Source organism: Centroberyx gerrardi, chromosome 16 (assembly GCF_048128805.1).
Source record: "Centroberyx gerrardi isolate f3 chromosome 16, fCenGer3.hap1.cur.20231027, whole genome shotgun sequence".
NCBI lineage: Eukaryota > Metazoa > Chordata > Actinopteri > Beryciformes > Berycidae > Centroberyx > Centroberyx gerrardi.
The window spans coordinates 10,845,134-10,861,501 of NC_136012.1; the positions used below are offsets into that span (position 1 = coordinate 10,845,134).

Here is a 16,368-nt window from a genome sequence, read left to right on the forward strand (position 1 = left end):
CTTTACTAAAATATCCCAACTGATTACATTGCAATCACTTGATTCTTTAAGAGGGAACTGTGGCAGCTCCGTCTTCTTTCGTCGAACTGTCATGGCGACCATTACGTCACAAAAATGTGTATATTGCTGGTGAGGAGCGACGCTTTGTGCACGGTATCATTGTTCACACGAACACTTTTAAAACGATTTAATTTAAACCCATCTATGTGTCTTATTTGGGGCAATTAACACATATGTTACTTTTAAACACAGATGTGCTGAAATGCGTTGTGTGAAAATATATTGTTAACGTGTTGTGTTGAAAAGTAACACACTCTTACCTTTAGTATGGTTGACTTGTGTTTCAGTTTAAAACTATCAACCCCATTTACGGCAAAATATAGATAAATGTGTATTGTTCAACTGGTGCACTATGGCATTCAAAACAATGTATTAGTCCTTATTACATTGAGTCTTACTAGAACGTGTTTCAAAAGAATAGTTCATTTCTATTTTCACAGGAAACACATTGCTATTTTACGCACGGGTGATAGGAAATTGAAGCTAATTTCAAAGTGGACTTGTGATCAAAGAATTATTGGTCTTCATTTAGTCCATTATTTGGAAATGGGTACTTTACAAAATTATGTATTGAAAATGGATAATAGATGCAAGTAATTAAAAAGTTGAAAAGACACGCCCATTTATACAAAATATGATGTTTTGAAAACAAATAGATTCTAAGTAAAAGCACCGGTCACTCTCACCTGCAGAGTGGAGGCTGCTGAGTCGCTAGTCTCTGTCATTCCTGTGCTCCTTGGTAAACTGGACACGATGTACCTGGAGCCCTTTGGCACAGGCTGTCTAACCACCAGCTTTCCTTTCCTGGTCTCCGCTAGAAACAGACTGTACCAGTAGGCATCGTTGGAGACCAGGGTTGAATCTGCGATGGTGGAGTTCCTCTCACTGATCACACTGTTCCTACAGGGAGGAGCCGCTTTGCTGGGCTTGGGTTTCTGACACTTCAGCACGATGATGACCAATATGGTGATCAAGAGGAGAAATGACACCGAGCCCAGACCGATGACCAAATAAAGGTTTAAGTCTGAAAAGATGTCATATTCCAGAGGCACTTCCGTCATGTCAGAGTAGGCCTTAACGGCAGTCTCCACTGTGGACAGCTTGAGGGTGACTGTAGCAGAGAGAGCAGGCTGTCCGTTGTCCTTGGCAACAACAACCAGTCGTTGGTGACGCGGATCTCTGTAACTGAACATTCTCATAGTCCGGATCTCTCCGTTGTATTGGTCCAGACTGAATAAGGTGGCGTCAGTCACCTGTAGAAACTGGTAGGTAATCCGAGAGTTCTGTACCGAGTCGGTGTCTATGGCTATCACCTTGGCAACCAGAGAGCCTTTATCGGTGGATCTGGGGATCTTTTCCTCCACCACCGAGCCGTGCGCGCGCCATGGAGAGACTATGACCGGAGTGTTGTCGTTCTGGTCCACAATGATGACATGGACGGTCACGTTACTGCTGAGTGGAGGAACACCAGAGTCTCTGGCCTCAATGTGGAAAAGGAACTCCTTCTCGATTTCATAGTCAAAGGTCTTTAGTGCGTAAAGATTACCGTTCTCTGGATTGATGGAGAACAGCATGGACATGGAGGTGTTGGCTATCTCCTTCTCTAGGATGAAATAAACTAGATACTGGTTTTCATGGAGGTCTGGGTCGAAGGCAGTGAGGGAACTTAGTAAAGCCCCAGGTGCGTTATTCTCCATGACGCGGATAGTATAGAAGGACTGGGGGAACTGTGGAACATTGTCATTAACATCCAGTAGTTCTAAAGTCATAGTTTCATTGTCAGACAACGGGGGAGAACCTCTGTCTGTAACAGTGAAAGTGATGTCATATTCTGGAACCTTCTCACGGTCTAATGGTTCTGAGACAATCAATTCAAAATAATTATCTGAGGATTCTCTCAGTTTGAAAGGCACGTTATCAGGAATATAAATATCAACTATTCCATTATCACCTGAATCTTTATCACTGACACTAACCACTGCTATCACTGTGTCTACAGGTGCATTCTCTCTTATAGGACTTTGAAATGATTTGATGGAAATGTCTGGGTGATTGTCATTCATATCTGTCACCAATATTGTCAGTTTACACTGCCCAGATAAGGAATTCGGCCCTTTATCAGTGGCGATAACCTCCATATCATAAATCTTGAAATCCTCATAATTGATCATTTCTTTCACTCTTATTTCTCCATTATCCGGATTCAATGTGAACGTGTTTTGCGTTTTCTCTGATGTATACAAACTATATGAGTAAACCATATCTGAATTTGACCCTTCATCTAAATCAGAGGCATTCAATTTAATTACTAGACTGCCAATAGGGGAATTTTCCATTAGATCTATTTTGTAGCTTTCTTTGTCAAACGTAGGGGCGTTGTCGTTGATATCAAGCACACGGACAATGATGCTGGCTGTACCGGTGCGCGTGGGGACTCCGCCGTCCACAGCAGTGAGTATTAGATTATGAACAGCCTGCTGCTCTCTATCCAAAACGTTTTTCAGAATCAAATCAGCAAACTTTGACCCATCTCTGCCGGTCTGAATTTCTATGGTAAAATGTTCGCTTGAGCTCAGATGGTAGTTTTTCACAGAATTTGTTCCAACATCCGGGTCTACAGCGTTATTCAACGAGAATCGCTCGCCAATTGAACTTGATTCAGATATATCCAAATGCATCGTGCCCCGTCGAAAATGTGGAGCATTATCATTAATATCCATGATTTCCACCTCTATGTTAAACATTCGTATTGGGTTTTCAATCGTAGCATCCAATTTAAGAAAGCAGGACGTAGTTGTTTTCAAGGGGCACAAAAACTCTCTATCTATGTTTTCCAAAATATAGAGCTCTCCCGTGTCCTTGTTGATGTCTAGATATTTTTTATTGCCCACCACATCTATCCGCATTTTTCTTTTTTTTAGAGTCTTTATATCTAAACCCAAATCAGCTGCTAAATTGGCAACAACAGAGCCCCCCTCCATTTCTTCGGGAACGGAATAATGGGTAACGGCAGATGTCCTGTTCATGGTGGCAGAAAGTAAAAGAAATACAGAAACGTACCCTCTCCAAGAAAACCGAAGGATGTGATGCGCCATTGAGAGGAATCTGTGCGTAAAGCTTGTGAATTCGATAGGCTATTAGTGCGGGAACAAGCAGCCCTCTTGTTAAACTGTGAAATCCAACGACGGCCTTAAAGGAAAACGTTTCATTATACTGAGACCAAGAGAGATGTGCATGTAATACGTCTCCATGTCCTGCCTCCAATGAACTGTGAGAACGATGACCTCATTATTGAGTATGTTTTCACGGTGAGCAGCGACGCAGAGTCCTGTATGAGCCTTTGCACCTCTACAAAATAATCAGAGATTTAAAATCTTCGTAAGATTAAATAAAAACGTGGAGATGTCATTATCATTAAAACATATTAGAATAAAATTAACAATTAGTATTTTAGTATCCTCTTTTGTGATATCCAACCTAGATTTTCGCAGTTGGTGCGTGGTAATCACATTAGTCTTAATTAAATCCTTCAATTTTTGCTCGTGTATTTTCGCAATTGTTTTCAAATACCTTTTGGTTATTGTCACACTTCTATATAAAAAGCGATCAATGGAAAACTATATTATGTATCACACTAATTTCTTTCGTGTTGTGCGAGTTTTACGCAAGGATATCTGTGCGTAAAGACCATGGCTAAAGGAGATTGTGTCCGTGTGTATTTAATAGCTTATTAATGTACTAGCTAATCATCGTGATTGTTTATATTAGAGGAAACCACCTGTAACACATTTCCTTTATTGCTCCATGCTGTGTCGAGTGTTTACGCATATATTTTCATTCTTAAATATCGTGCGTAATGAAGATGAATTCAGGGTACCTGAAAAAATCAGATGGTGAATAGATTTTGATTTATGATTTGAGATGAAGACTGTAAGTGAACGTTGTTCATATTTAAACTATACCTGCTTTTATCAGGCATGTCAATGTAGGTCACCAGTATAAAGACGGCTGATACGGAAGAGTGTTGCTGTACACATCTAAATATTGAGATTTGCAGTTAGGTTCTAGGCGTTTAGCTTACTCCATAAGTTGAGTAGCTTCAGATAAGCAAAAAAGAGAACAACAATACTAAATCATCAATATTAGGAGCCAATAGTAAGTATTATAAAATACAATGATGTGCGCGGTCACTTTGTGTCTGGATTTGATGAACATTCCATAAGGCTATCTGTGCGTAATACATACATATTTTTGTTTAGAAGACGTTTTCTTTACCTGCAGAGTGGAGGCTGCTGAGTCGCTAGTCTCTGTCATTCCTGTGCTCCTTGGCAAACTGGACACGATGTACCTGGAGCCCTTTGGCACAGGCTGTCTAACCACCAGCTTTCCTTTCCTGGTCTCCGCTAAAAACAGACTGTACCAGTAGGCATCGTTAGAGACCAGGGTTGAATCTGCGATGGTGGAGTTCCTCTCACTGATCACACTGTTCCTACAGGGAGGAGCCGCTTTGCTGGGCTTGGGTTTCTGACACTTCAGCACGATGGTGACCAATATGGTGATCAAGAGGAGAAATGACACCGAGCCCAGACCGATGACCAAATACAGGTTTAAGTCTGAAAAGATGTCATATTCCAGAGGCACTTCTGTCATGTCAGAGTAGGCCTTAACGGCAGTCTCCACTGTGGACAGCTTGATGGTGACTGTAGCAGAGAGAGCAGGCTCCCCATTGTCCTTGGCAATAACAACCAGTCGTTGATGACGCGGATCTCTGTAACTGAACATTCTCATTGTCCGGATCTCTCCGTTGTATTGGTCCAGACTGAATAAGGTGGCGTCAGTCACCTGTAGAAACTGGTAGGTAATCCGAGAGTTCTGTACCGAGTCGGTGTCTATGGCTATCACCTTGGCAACCAGAGAGCCTTTATCGGTGGATCTGGGGATCTTTTCCTCCACCACCGAGCCGTGCGCGCGCCATGGAGAGACAATGACTGGAGTGTTGTCGTTCTGGTCCACAATAATGATGTGGACGGTCACGTTACTGCTGAGTGGAGGAACACCAGAGTCTCTGGCCTCAACGTGAAAAAGGAACTCCTTCTCAATCTCATAGTCAAAGGTCTTTAGTGCGTAAAGATTACCGTTCTCTGGATTGATGGAGAACAGCATGGACATGGAGGTGTTGGCGATCTCCTTCTCTAGGATGAAATAAACTAGATACTGGTTTTCATGGAGGTCTGGATCGAAGGCAGTGAGAGAACTTAGCAAGGCCCCAGGTGCGTTATTCTCCATTACTCGTATAGTATAGAAGGATTGAGGGAACTGTGGAACATTGTCATTAACATCTAATAGTTCTAACGTCATAGTTTCATTGTCAGACAACGGAGAAGAACCTCTGTCTGTCACAGTGAAAGTGATGTCATATTCTGGAACTTTCTCACGATCTAATGGTTCTGAGACTACCAATTCATAATAGTTGTCAGAGGATTCCCTCAGTTGAAAAGGTATATTACCAGGAATACTCAGATCAACTACTCCATTATCACCTGAATCTTTATCACTGACACTAACCACTGCTATTACTGTGTCTACGTCAGTACTTTCTTTGATTGGACTTTGAAATGATTTGATAGATATTTCTGGGTGATTGTCATTCATATCTGCTACTAAAATTTTTAATTTACACTGCCCTGATAAGCTGTTAGCCCCTTTATCCTTTGCTATGACTTCCATATCATAAATCCGTAAATCCTCATAATTCAGCATTCCCTTTACTGTTATTTCACCAGTGGAAGGATTCAGGTTAAATGCTTCTTGCGTTTTCTCTGACGTGTACAGACTATATGCGTAATCGATCTCTGCATTGATCCCCTCGTCTAAGTCTGTCGCATTCAGATGAATCACGAGACTTCCAATTGGAGAGTTTTCCATAATATTAATATCATAATTTTCTTTGTCAAAATTTGGGGCGTTGTCATTAGTGTCTAGCACACGAACAATGATACTGGCTGTGCCGGTGCGAGTGGGGACTCCGCCATCTACAGCAGTGAGTATTAAATGGTGAGCCGCATACATCTCTCGGTCTAATGTCTTCTTCAGTATTAAATCAGCAAACTTGGATCCGTCTCTTCCGGTTTGAATTTCTATATCAAAGTGCTCACTTTCACTCAAGAGATATGTTTTTACTGAATTTGAACCAAGATCTGGGTCAACGGCATTATTTACAGAGAATCTCTCACCAGCCTTGGTTGATTCCATAATGTCCAAGTTAATGGTATCTCTTCGAAAATGGGGAGCGTTGTCATTTATATCCATTATTTCAATTTCGATGTAAAATATCCTCTGCGGGTTTTCCACAATAGCCTCCATTTTCAGGTAACATGTGGGTGTCTTTACTGCACAGAGGTATTCTCTGTCAATCCTCTCTACAATATAAAGTTCCCCTGTTTCTTTGTTCACATCCAGATATCTCTTACTTGATATTATCTCTAACCGCATCTTACGCCTACTCAGAGTCTTCACGTCTAAACCCAAATCGGTAGCTAAATTGGCGACAACTGATCCGTCCTCCAATTCTTCAGGAACAGAATAGTGAGTTACGGCAATAACTGTGTTCATGACTGTAACGAAAAACAAAAGCGCAAACACAAACCTCCTCCAAGAATGTCCAGTGTTATGCACCTCCATTGTTACACCGTTAATGAAGTCCTCCTTTTTAAGTGAGACAACGCAAATGCAGTAGCAACCAGCGAAAAAGAATATTATTTGAAGACATTTATCATAACTAATTTGTTGGTATGAGACAAGTGAGTGCCGAACAATTCTATTAAAACGTATTCAGCACCAGGAGCTATCCACTCTTTTTTCCTGCTGTCTGTTCTGGTTCATGAGGCACTGTCATGGCGCCGATAAAGTCACAAGTCAGGATGTTTAACTGGAGAACAGCGACGCTATGTGCAAGAAAAGGGCCTGGGCGTGGTGACCGTTGACTTGAGGCCTTTAATTTCAACTAAATTTAAATAGCCAAGAACGTGATGTGTACTCTTCATCGTTACACTTCAGACTTATGCTTGTCATTAGAATTTGTGTTATTGCGTTGTAAATTATAGGAACTATCCGCTCATGAGTACCCGCCATCATGACTGATGTTTCGTTTCTTTTTAACTTTTATTTTAATCCTTGTAGGGACCCTAAAAGAGATATTCATGTGCAACTGTTTATTAGAAGGGTGTCTAAACAAAATAGGGATGAGTAATGTTTTGTACTTTCTTACCTGAAGAGTGGATGCTGCTGAGTCGCTAGTCTCTGTCATTCCTGTGCTCCTTGGTAAACTGGACACGATGTACCTGGAGCCCTTTGGCACAGGCTGTCTAACCACCAGCTTTCCTTTCCTGGTCTCCGCTAGAAACAGACTGTACCAGTAGGCATCGTTGGAGACCAGAGTGGAATCTGCGATGGTGGAGTTCCTCTCACTGATCACACTGTTCCTACAGGGAGGAGCCGCTTTGCTGGGCTTGGGTTTCTGACACTTCAGCACGATGGTGACCAATATGGTGATCAAGAGGAGAAATGACACCGAGCCCAGACCGATGACCAAATACAGGTTTAAGTCTGAAAAGATGTCATATTCCAGAGGCACTTCTGTCATGTCAGAGTAGGCCTTAACGGCAGTCTCCACTGTGGACAGCTTGATGGTGACTGTGGCAGAGAGAGCAGGCTCCCCGTTGTCCTTGGCAATAACAACCAGTCGTTGATGACGCGGATCTCTGTAACTGAACATTCTCATAGTCCGGATCTCTCCGTTGTATTGGTCTAGACTGAATAAGGTGGCGTCAGTCACCTGTAGAAACTGGTAGGTAATCCGGGAGTTCTGAACCGAATCGGTGTCTATGGCTATCACCTTGGCAACCAGAGAGCCTTTATCGGTGGATCTGGGGATCTTCTCCTCTACCACCGAGCCGTGCGCGCGCCATGGAGAGACAATGACTGGAGTGTTGTCGTTCTGGTCCACAATGATGATGTGGACAGTCACGTTACTGCTGAGTGGAGGGACACCAGAGTCTCTGGCCTCAACGTGGAAAAGGAACTCCTTCTCAATCTCATAGTCAAAGGTCTTTAGTGCGTAAAGATTACCGTTCTCTGGATTGATGGAGAACAGCATGGACATGGAGGTGTTGGCTATCTCCTTCTCTAAGATGAAATAAACTAGATACTGGTTTTCATGGAGGTCTGGGTCAAACGCAGTGAGTGAATTTAGCAAGGCACCAGGTGCGTTATTCTCCATGACGCGGATAGTATAGAAGGACTGAGGGAACTGTGGAACATTGTCATTAACATCCAGTAGTTCTAAAGTCATAGTTTCATTGTCAGACAACGGAGGAGAACCTCTGTCTGTAACAGTGAAAGTGATGTCATATTCTGGAACTTTCTCACGGTCTAATGGTTCTGAAACAACCAGCTCATAATAGTTATCAGATGATTCTCTAAGCACAAATGGTAAATGTTTCGGAATGCTGATATCAACAATTCCATTATCACCTGCATCTTTATCACTTATACTAATAACTGATATTACTGTATCCACAGCAATATTCTCCTTGACAGGGCTCAGAAATGATTTAATTGATATTTCGGGATGGTTGTCATTCATGTCTGTTACTAGAATTGTTAATTTGCATTGCCCTGATAATGAATTGACGCCCTTATCCCGAGCTATGATTTCCATATTATAGATCTCATAATCTTCATAATTTACCATTTCTTTCACTCTTATTTCACCGCTGTTCGGATTCAAACTAAACGTTTCTTGCGCCTTTTCTGATGTATATAAACTATATGAATACACTATTTCTGAATTAGATCCCTCATCTAAATCAGTAGCATTCAGTTTAGCCACAAGGCTTCCAACAGGGGAGTTCTCCGTTATATATATACTGTAATTTTCTTTGTCAAATTGCGGAGAGTTGTCATTCGTATCCAGCACTCGAACAATGATGCTGGCTGTGCCGGAGCGGGTAGGGACTCCACCATCTACAGCCGTAAGTATTAGATTATGAACAGCCTCCTGCTCTCTGTCTAAAGTCTTTTTCAGAATTAAATTAGTAAACTTGGAGCCGTCTCGACCAGTCTGAATTTCAATATCGAAGTGTTCGCTTTCACTAAGAAAATAGGTTTTAATCGAGTTCAGACCAATATCTGGATCGACTGCATTGTTTAATGCGAACCTTTCGCCAGCCGGCGTAGATTCAGATATATCCAGATGCATAGTGTCTCTCCGAAAATGAGGCGCGTTGTCATTAATATCCAGTATTTCCAATTCAATGTTAAACATTCGGATTGGGTTTTCAATTGTTGCGTCCATTTTAAGAAAGCATATTGTCTTTGATATGCAAAGGTGCTCCCTGTCAATTTTATCGACAATGTACAGTTCGCCTGTTTCTTTGTTCACGTCCAAATATTTCTTATTGGCTATAACATCCAGACGCATCTTCCGTGTATCCAGAGCTTTTACATCCAGTCCCAAATCAACAGCCAAATTTGCCACGACGGATCCCTCCTTCATTTCTTCGGGGATAGAATAGTGAGTTACCGATGTAGTGATGTTAAGACCCTCTAAGAATAGAAGAAACACCAACGTGCACCTTACCCACGGCTGATCTTTTGGAGACACCATTGTTGAAAATCTGTTAAACCCGTATTCCAAAGGTGTCTTCTTGCGGAGGTTAGAATTTAAAAATATGTATCATCTCGTTTAATTTCAAATTGTCGTCATAGATGCCTTATGTTTCTCTTTCTTGGTTAATGGATTCAGCACCGCCAAGCTGTTCACCAGTTACTGCACTCATTATGACGTACTGTCATGGTGACCCTAACAAAGGCGTTTGTTTGTGTGTTCAACAGCGACACTCTCTGAACTTTAAATATCTGCTCACCTATTTGCTTTTGTGGCTATTTCTTTGCATTAAGCTTTGTGTAATGTGTAATTTACCAACTTATATTGGAGAGATCTTAGCGCGATTTGCACCAGCAAAGTGATAGTTGTCCCAAAAACATGAGTGCTACTCAGACTTATTGCCTAATTATTTACACTCGTTAAAAGTTGTTACATGTTGAAATTATTGATCAGTGAAAATCCGTTAAATCATTTAAACTTTCAGGCTATGCAGGCCGATCACTGCATAAAAAAATAGAGACCAACGTGGACTTATACGTACGACAACCGTCCATGATGATATTTTTGCCGAATGACAGAAAACTGACGGAGAGTTGCATTTTTCCGGACGACTTTTACGCACAAAACAAGGCAATCCATAGACTAAAGGAAACCATTGTTGGGTTATGTGATTAGGACACTATACTCCTTTCTCTTACCTGCAGAGTGGAGGCTGCTGAGTCGCTAGTCTCTGTCATTCCTGTGCTCCTTGGCAAACTGGACACGATGTACCTGGAGCCCTTTGGCACAGGCTGTCTAACCACCAGCTTGCCTTTCCTGGTCTCCGCTAGAAACAGACTGTACCAGTAGGCATCGTTGGAGACCAGAGTGGAATCTGCGATGGTGGAGTTCCTCTCACTGATCACACTGTTCCTACAGGGAGGAGCCGCTTTGCTGGGCTTGGGTTTCTGACACTTCAGCACGATGGTGACCAATATGGTGATCAAGAGGAGAAATGACACCGAGCCCAGACCGATGACCAAATACAGGTTTAAGTCTGAAAAGATGTCATATTCCAGAGGCACTTCTGTCATGTCAGAGTAGGCCTTAACGGCAGTCTCCACTGTGGACAGCTTGAGGGTGACTGTAGCAGAGAGAGCAGGCTGTCCGTTGTCCTTGGCAACAACAACCAGTCGCTGGTGACGCGGATCTCTGTAACTGAACATTCTCATAGTCCGGATCTCTCCGTTGTATTGGTCCAGACTGAATAAGGTGGCGTCAGTCACCTGTAGAAACTGGTAGGTAATCCGAGAGTTCTGTACCGAGTCGGTGTCTATGGCTATCACCTTGGCAACCAGAGAGCCTTTATCGGTGGATCTGGGGATTTTTTCCTCCACCGCTGAGCCGTGCGCGCGCCATGGAGAGACTATGACCGGAGTGTTGTCGTTCTGGTCCACAATGATTATGTGGACGGTCACGTTACTGCTGAGTGGAGGAACACCAGAGTCTCTGGCCTCAATGTGGAAAAGGAACTCCTTCTCGATTTCATAGTCAAAGGTCTTTAGTGCGTAAAGATTACCGTTCTCTGGATTGATGGAGAACAGCATGGACATGGAGGTGTTGGCGATCTCCTTCTCTAGGATGAAATAAACTAGATACTGGTTTTCATGGAGGTCTGGGTCAAACGCAGTCACGGAACTTAGCAAGGCCCCAGGTGCGTTATTCTCCATGACGCGGATAGTATAGAAGGACTGGGGGAACTGTGGAACATTGTCATTAACATCCAGTAGCTCTAAAGTCATAGTTTCATTGTCAGACAACGGAGGAGAACCTCTGTCTGTAACAGTGAAAGTGATGTCATATTCTGGAACTTTCTCACGGTCTAATGGCTCTGAAACTACCAACTCAAAATAGTTATCAGATGATTCCCTCAGTTTGAAAGGCATATTATCGGGAATATGGAGATCAACCACTCCATTATCACCTGAATCTTTATCACTGACGCTAACCACTGCTATTACTGTGTCTAATTCGATGTTTTCCTTGACTGGAGTCTGAAACGATTTAATAGATATTTCTGGGTGATTGTCATTCATATCTTCAACTAGAATTGTTATTTTACATTGTCCTGATAAAGCATTAATTCCTTTATCTGTTGCTATAACTTCCATATCGTAAATCCTGAAATCTTCATAATTTAACATTCCCTTTACCGTGATCTCACCCGTATTGGAGTTTAAATTAAATGTCTCTTGCGTTTTCTCTGATGTATACAGACTATATGAGTATATTAAATCAGAATTTGACCCCTCGTCTACATCTGTTGCATTTAAATGAACAACAAGACTTCCAATGGGAGAATTTTCCATTATATTTATGTGGTAGTTATCTTCGTCAAAATTAGGGGCGTTATCGTTAGTATCTAAAACATGAACAATAACGCTGGCAGTACCGGAGCGAGTCGGCGTGCCGCCATCCACAGCTGTGAGTATTAAATTATGAACAGCCTGCTGCTCCCGGTCTAAATTCTTTTTCAGGATCAAATCAGCAAATTTTGACCCATCTCTTCCAGTTTGAATTTCTATTGTGAAATAATTACTTTCACTCAAATGGTATGTTTTCACAGAGTTTGAACCAACGTCTGGGTCGACTGCATTGTTCACAGAAAAGCGTTCACCCGCTTGGGTAGCTTCCGAAATATCTAAATCTATCGTATCTCTTCTAAAATGAGGTGCATTGTCATTGATGTCCATAATCTCTAATTCGATGTAAAATATTCTTTTAGGGTTTTCAATGATGGCTTCCATTTTCACGTAACAGGATGTCTTGGCAGCACAGAGCGATTCTCTGTCAATTCGTTCAACAATGTAAAGCTCACCAGTTTCTTTGTTCACGTCCAGATATTTCTTATTGGCAATGATCTCTAACCGCATTTTCCGTCCGACTAGAGTTTTCACATCTAATCCCAAATCTCCAGCTAAATTGGCGACAACAGAGCCTTCCTCCAGTTCCTCAGGAATAGAGTAGTGTGTAACCGCAGAAATTGTATTCAAGGTGGCAGCAAAAAGAAGACATCTCGACACATACCTTTTCCAGTGTTTGGAAGAGAAATGGGCATCCATTGTTTCCTTAGACCTATGTCCTCTTCAGTATAGTGTAAAAGCTTGCACGTCGATAAGATTTGGTAATAATGTTATGCCTCAGTCAAAATCACAAATGATAAATATGAGACCGAGAAAACATTTTGCATGTAGAATCAGAACCAGGAGCTGTTCAATTGCCCTTTTCACCATTTCAGCTCATTGTCCGACTGTCATGGCGATCATGATCTCACAAGACTGTTGATATGACTGGTGAACAGCGACGCTGTGTGCAAGGAACAGGCCTACACATCATAAATGGTTTATTTAAATATTTGCTCTGTGTACGAAATTCTTAAGTATTTTAGTCTACAGTGTGCCATGAGTTAACGAGGATCATATTATAGTTGTTACTACATTTTGCGTTGGTTTCTTTCTCTTTCTTTCTTTCTTTCTTTTGTTTGTGTTTTTAATCTGATTTCAGTTAACTTCAGTTTCAGTTAATATTCAGAAAACGTTGGCTTTGATGATAGTGCACATTTTACGGTTTTCGTTTTGTTTGGCAAATCTGTGCTGAATGAGTACGCAGTAGCCATGCCCAAAGAAGCGCAATAACACATTGTTAAGGAAATGCTTGAAAACTTCAGAGTATGTATACATTTATTATTGCCTTTAGATGAAGATTTTATTTCTGGACGGTTAAATCTCTATTTTCGGTTATTGTCATGCTTTGTTTTGATCAAAGTTTCAATTAACTATATTAACGTTATTGCAAACTAATTTGTACTGAGACACCAAATGCCTTTGAGTAAATCAGAATTCATCAGCAGTATACATGGTCTTGTTTTATCTGTGAATTGTATGTTTATGTTTTTAATTGGGGACATTTAAGTTGGCGTGAAAATTATTATGAAAGAGGTTTATGAATGGGGTAGGCCTAATATTGGTATTTGGAGTAGGTCTATTTAAAAACAACCTCACCAAAATATACAGCAGAACCGGTGAAAAAAAGGAAAAGGTGTTGAATGAAAAATTGAGTCTCACCTGCAGAGTGGAGGCTGCTGAGTCGCTAGTCTCTGTCATTCCTGTGCTCCTTGGTAAACTGGACACGATGTACCTGGAGCCCTTTGGCACAGGCTGTCTAACCACCAGCTTTCCTTTCCTGGTCTCCGCTAGAAACAGACTGTACCAGTAGGCATCGTTGGAGACCAGAGTGGAATCTGCGATGGTGGAGTTCCTCTCACTGATCACACTGTTCCTACAAGGAGGAGCCGCTTTGCTGGGCTTGGGTTTCTGACACTTCAGCACAATGGTGACCAATATGGTGATCAAGAGGAGAAATGACACCGAGCCCAGACCGATGACCAAATACAGGTTTAAGTCTGAAAAGATGTCATATTCCAGAGGCACTTCTGTCATGTCAGAGTAGGCCTTAACGGCAGTCTCCACTGTGGACAGCTTGATGGTGACTGTAGCAGAGAGAGCAGGCTCCCCGTTGTCCTTGGCAATAACAACCAGTCGTTGGTGACGCGGATCTCTGTAACTGAACATTCTCATAGTCCGGATCTCTCCGTTGTATTGGTCCAGACTGAATAAGGTGGCGTCAGTCACCTGTAGAAACTGGTAGGTAATCCGAGAGTTCTGTACCGAGTCGGTGTCTATGGCTATCACCTTGGCAACCAGAGAGCCTTTATCGGTGGATCTGGGGATCTTTTCCTCCACCACCGAGCCGTGTGCGCGCCATGGAGAGACAATGACCGGGGTGTTATCGTTCTGGTCCACAATGATGATGTGGACGGTCACGTTACTGCTGAGTGGAGGAACACCAGAGTCTCTGGCCTCAACGTGGAAAAGGAACTCCTTCTCGATTTCATAGTCAAAGGTCTTTAGTGCGTAAAGATTACCGTTCTCTGGATTGATGGAGAACAGCATGGACATGGAGGTGTTGGCTATCTCCTTCTCTAGGATGAAATAAACTAGATACTGGTTTTCATGGAGGTCTGGGTCAAACGCAGTGAGTGAACTTAGCAAAGCCCCAGGTGCGTTATTCTCCACGACGCGTATAGTATAGAAGGACTGGGGGAACTGTGGAACGTTATCATTAACATCCAGTAGTTCTAAAGTCATAGTTTCATTGTCAGACAACGGAGGAGAACCTCTGTCTGTAACAGTGAAAGTGATGTCATATTCTGGAACTTTCTCACGATCTAATGGTTCTGAAACTACCAACTCAAAATAGTTATCAGAGGATTCTCTAAGTTTGAAAGGCATATTATCAGGAATATGAAGATCAACTACTCCGTTGTCACCTGAATCTTTATCACTGACACTAATGACTGCTATCACTGTGTCTAATTCTATATTCTCCTTTATGGGACTTTGAAATGATTTGACTGAAGTCTCAGGGTGATTATCATTCATGTCTGCAACCGCAATTGTTACTTTACACTGCTCTGATAAAGAGTTTGCTCCGTTATCTGTCGCGATGATTTCCATATCATAGACCCTTAACTCCTCGTAATTAATCATTCCTTTGACCGTAATTTCACCAGTCTTTGGGTTTAAACTGAACGTATTTTGTGTTTTTTCTGATGTGTATAAACTATACGAATATGTGATATCAGAATTTGACCCCTCGTCCAAGTCCGTAGCATTCATTTTAACCACCAGGCTTCCGACTGGGGAGTTTTCCATTACTTTAATAATATAGCTGCCTTTGTCGAACTGAGGGGCGTTGTCATTAGTATCAAGCACACGTACAATGATGTTTGCTGTGCCAGTGCGCGTGGGTACCCCGCCATCAACAGCAGTGAGTACTAGGTTGTGGACAGCCTGCTTTTCCCTGTCTAAAGCCCTTTTCAGTATTAGATCTGCGAATTTGGAGCCATCTCTTCCTGAGTGAATCTCAATGTCAAATAATTCACTTTCACTTACGTGGTATGTCTTAACTGAGTTTGTACCTACATCCGGGTCCACTGCATTACTTAATGATAACCGTTCCCCCACTGCGGTTGATTCTGAAATATCTATGTTTATAAGGTCTCTTCTAAAATGAGGTGCATTATCATTTATGTCCATCACCTCCAGCTCAATGTTGAATATTCGTACTGGATCCTCTAAAACAACTTCCATTTTAATAAAGCACGTAGATTTGGACGCGCAGAGATATTCCCTGTCCATCTTTTCAACAATGAACAACTCTCCCGTGTCTTTATTCACGTCCAAGTATTTCTTATTAGCAATTAAATCTAGACGCATCCTCCGTTTAACCAACATTTTAACGTCAGTTCCCAAATCTGCGGCTAAATTGGCGACAACTGAGCCTTCCTCCATTTCCTCTGGGATTGAATAGTGGGTAACAGCTAATGCCGTGTTAAAAACTGCAGATAAAACAAAGAACAGCAAGACGTACCTTTTTGATCGCTCTAACCCAGCATGTGATTCCATTGTTTGGATATCTTAAGTGTTCGGACAATCAAAATAAGACGCTGAATAACTCTTTGTGAACGCCACTACAATCATCACACGCAATTTATGTCTTTGTTAATTAAATCCAAATTGGGGTTTAGACGATGTATTGGT

At 41.9% G+C, this 16,368-nt stretch overlaps 3 protein-coding genes and 2 pseudogenes across 3 annotated transcripts; all 5 read right to left on the bottom strand.

Moving 5' to 3' along the window:
* Positions 1-719: 719 nt before the first annotated feature.
* On the bottom strand, positions 720-3,155 carry LOC139923600 (protocadherin alpha-C2-like). Its single transcript, XM_071914403.2, has one exon. It carries the CDS (start codon positions 3,153-3,155, stop codon positions 720-722), a length of 2,436 nt encoding a protein of 811 aa, XP_071770504.2.
* Positions 3,156-4,124: 969 nt separating this feature from the next.
* Positions 4,125-6,741, bottom strand: LOC139923599 (protocadherin alpha-C2 pseudogene; annotated as a pseudogene).
* Positions 6,742-7,226: 485 nt separating this feature from the next.
* LOC139923598 (protocadherin alpha-C2-like) lies at positions 7,227-9,727 on the bottom strand. The gene is made up of 2 exons (XM_071914400.2): positions 7,328-9,727; positions 7,227-7,244 (listed from the first exon to the last, which is right to left on the bottom strand). The coding sequence occupies exons 1-2, from the start codon at positions 9,725-9,727 to the stop codon at positions 7,227-7,229; spliced, it is 2,418 nt and encodes an 805-aa protein (XP_071770501.1).
* A 671-nt stretch (positions 9,728-10,398) lies between these two features.
* LOC139923597 (protocadherin alpha-C2 pseudogene) lies at positions 10,399-12,828 on the bottom strand (annotated as a pseudogene).
* Positions 12,829-13,005: 177 nt separating this feature from the next.
* LOC139923596 (protocadherin alpha-C2-like) lies at positions 13,006-16,233 on the bottom strand. Its single transcript, XM_071914398.2, has 2 exons — positions 13,831-16,233; positions 13,006-13,056 (listed from the first exon to the last, which is right to left on the bottom strand). Exons 1-2 carry the CDS (start codon positions 16,231-16,233, stop codon positions 13,006-13,008), a joined length of 2,454 nt encoding a protein of 817 aa, XP_071770499.2.
* Between the last annotated feature and the right edge of the window lie 135 nt (positions 16,234-16,368).

What these genes read in the sequence shown, in the direction of transcription:
- LOC139923600 (XM_071914403.2), bottom strand. Translation starts at nt 3,155, where the DNA reads ATGGCGCATCACATCCTTCGGTTTTCTTGGAGAGGGTACGTTTCTGTA.
- LOC139923596 (XM_071914398.2), bottom strand. Translation starts at nt 16,233, where the DNA reads ATGGAATCACATGCTGGGTTAGAGCGATCAAAAAGGTACGTCTTGCTG. An exon ending in CAGCAGCCTCCACTCTGCAG is followed by an intron (nt 13,057 to 13,830) that starts GTGAGACTCAAT and finishes GCTGTTCACCAG; the next exon opens with TCATATCAACAGTCTTGTGA.
- LOC139923598 (XM_071914400.2), bottom strand. Translation starts at nt 9,727, where the DNA reads ATGGTGTCTCCAAAAGATCAGCCGTGGGTAAGGTGCACGTTGGTGTTT.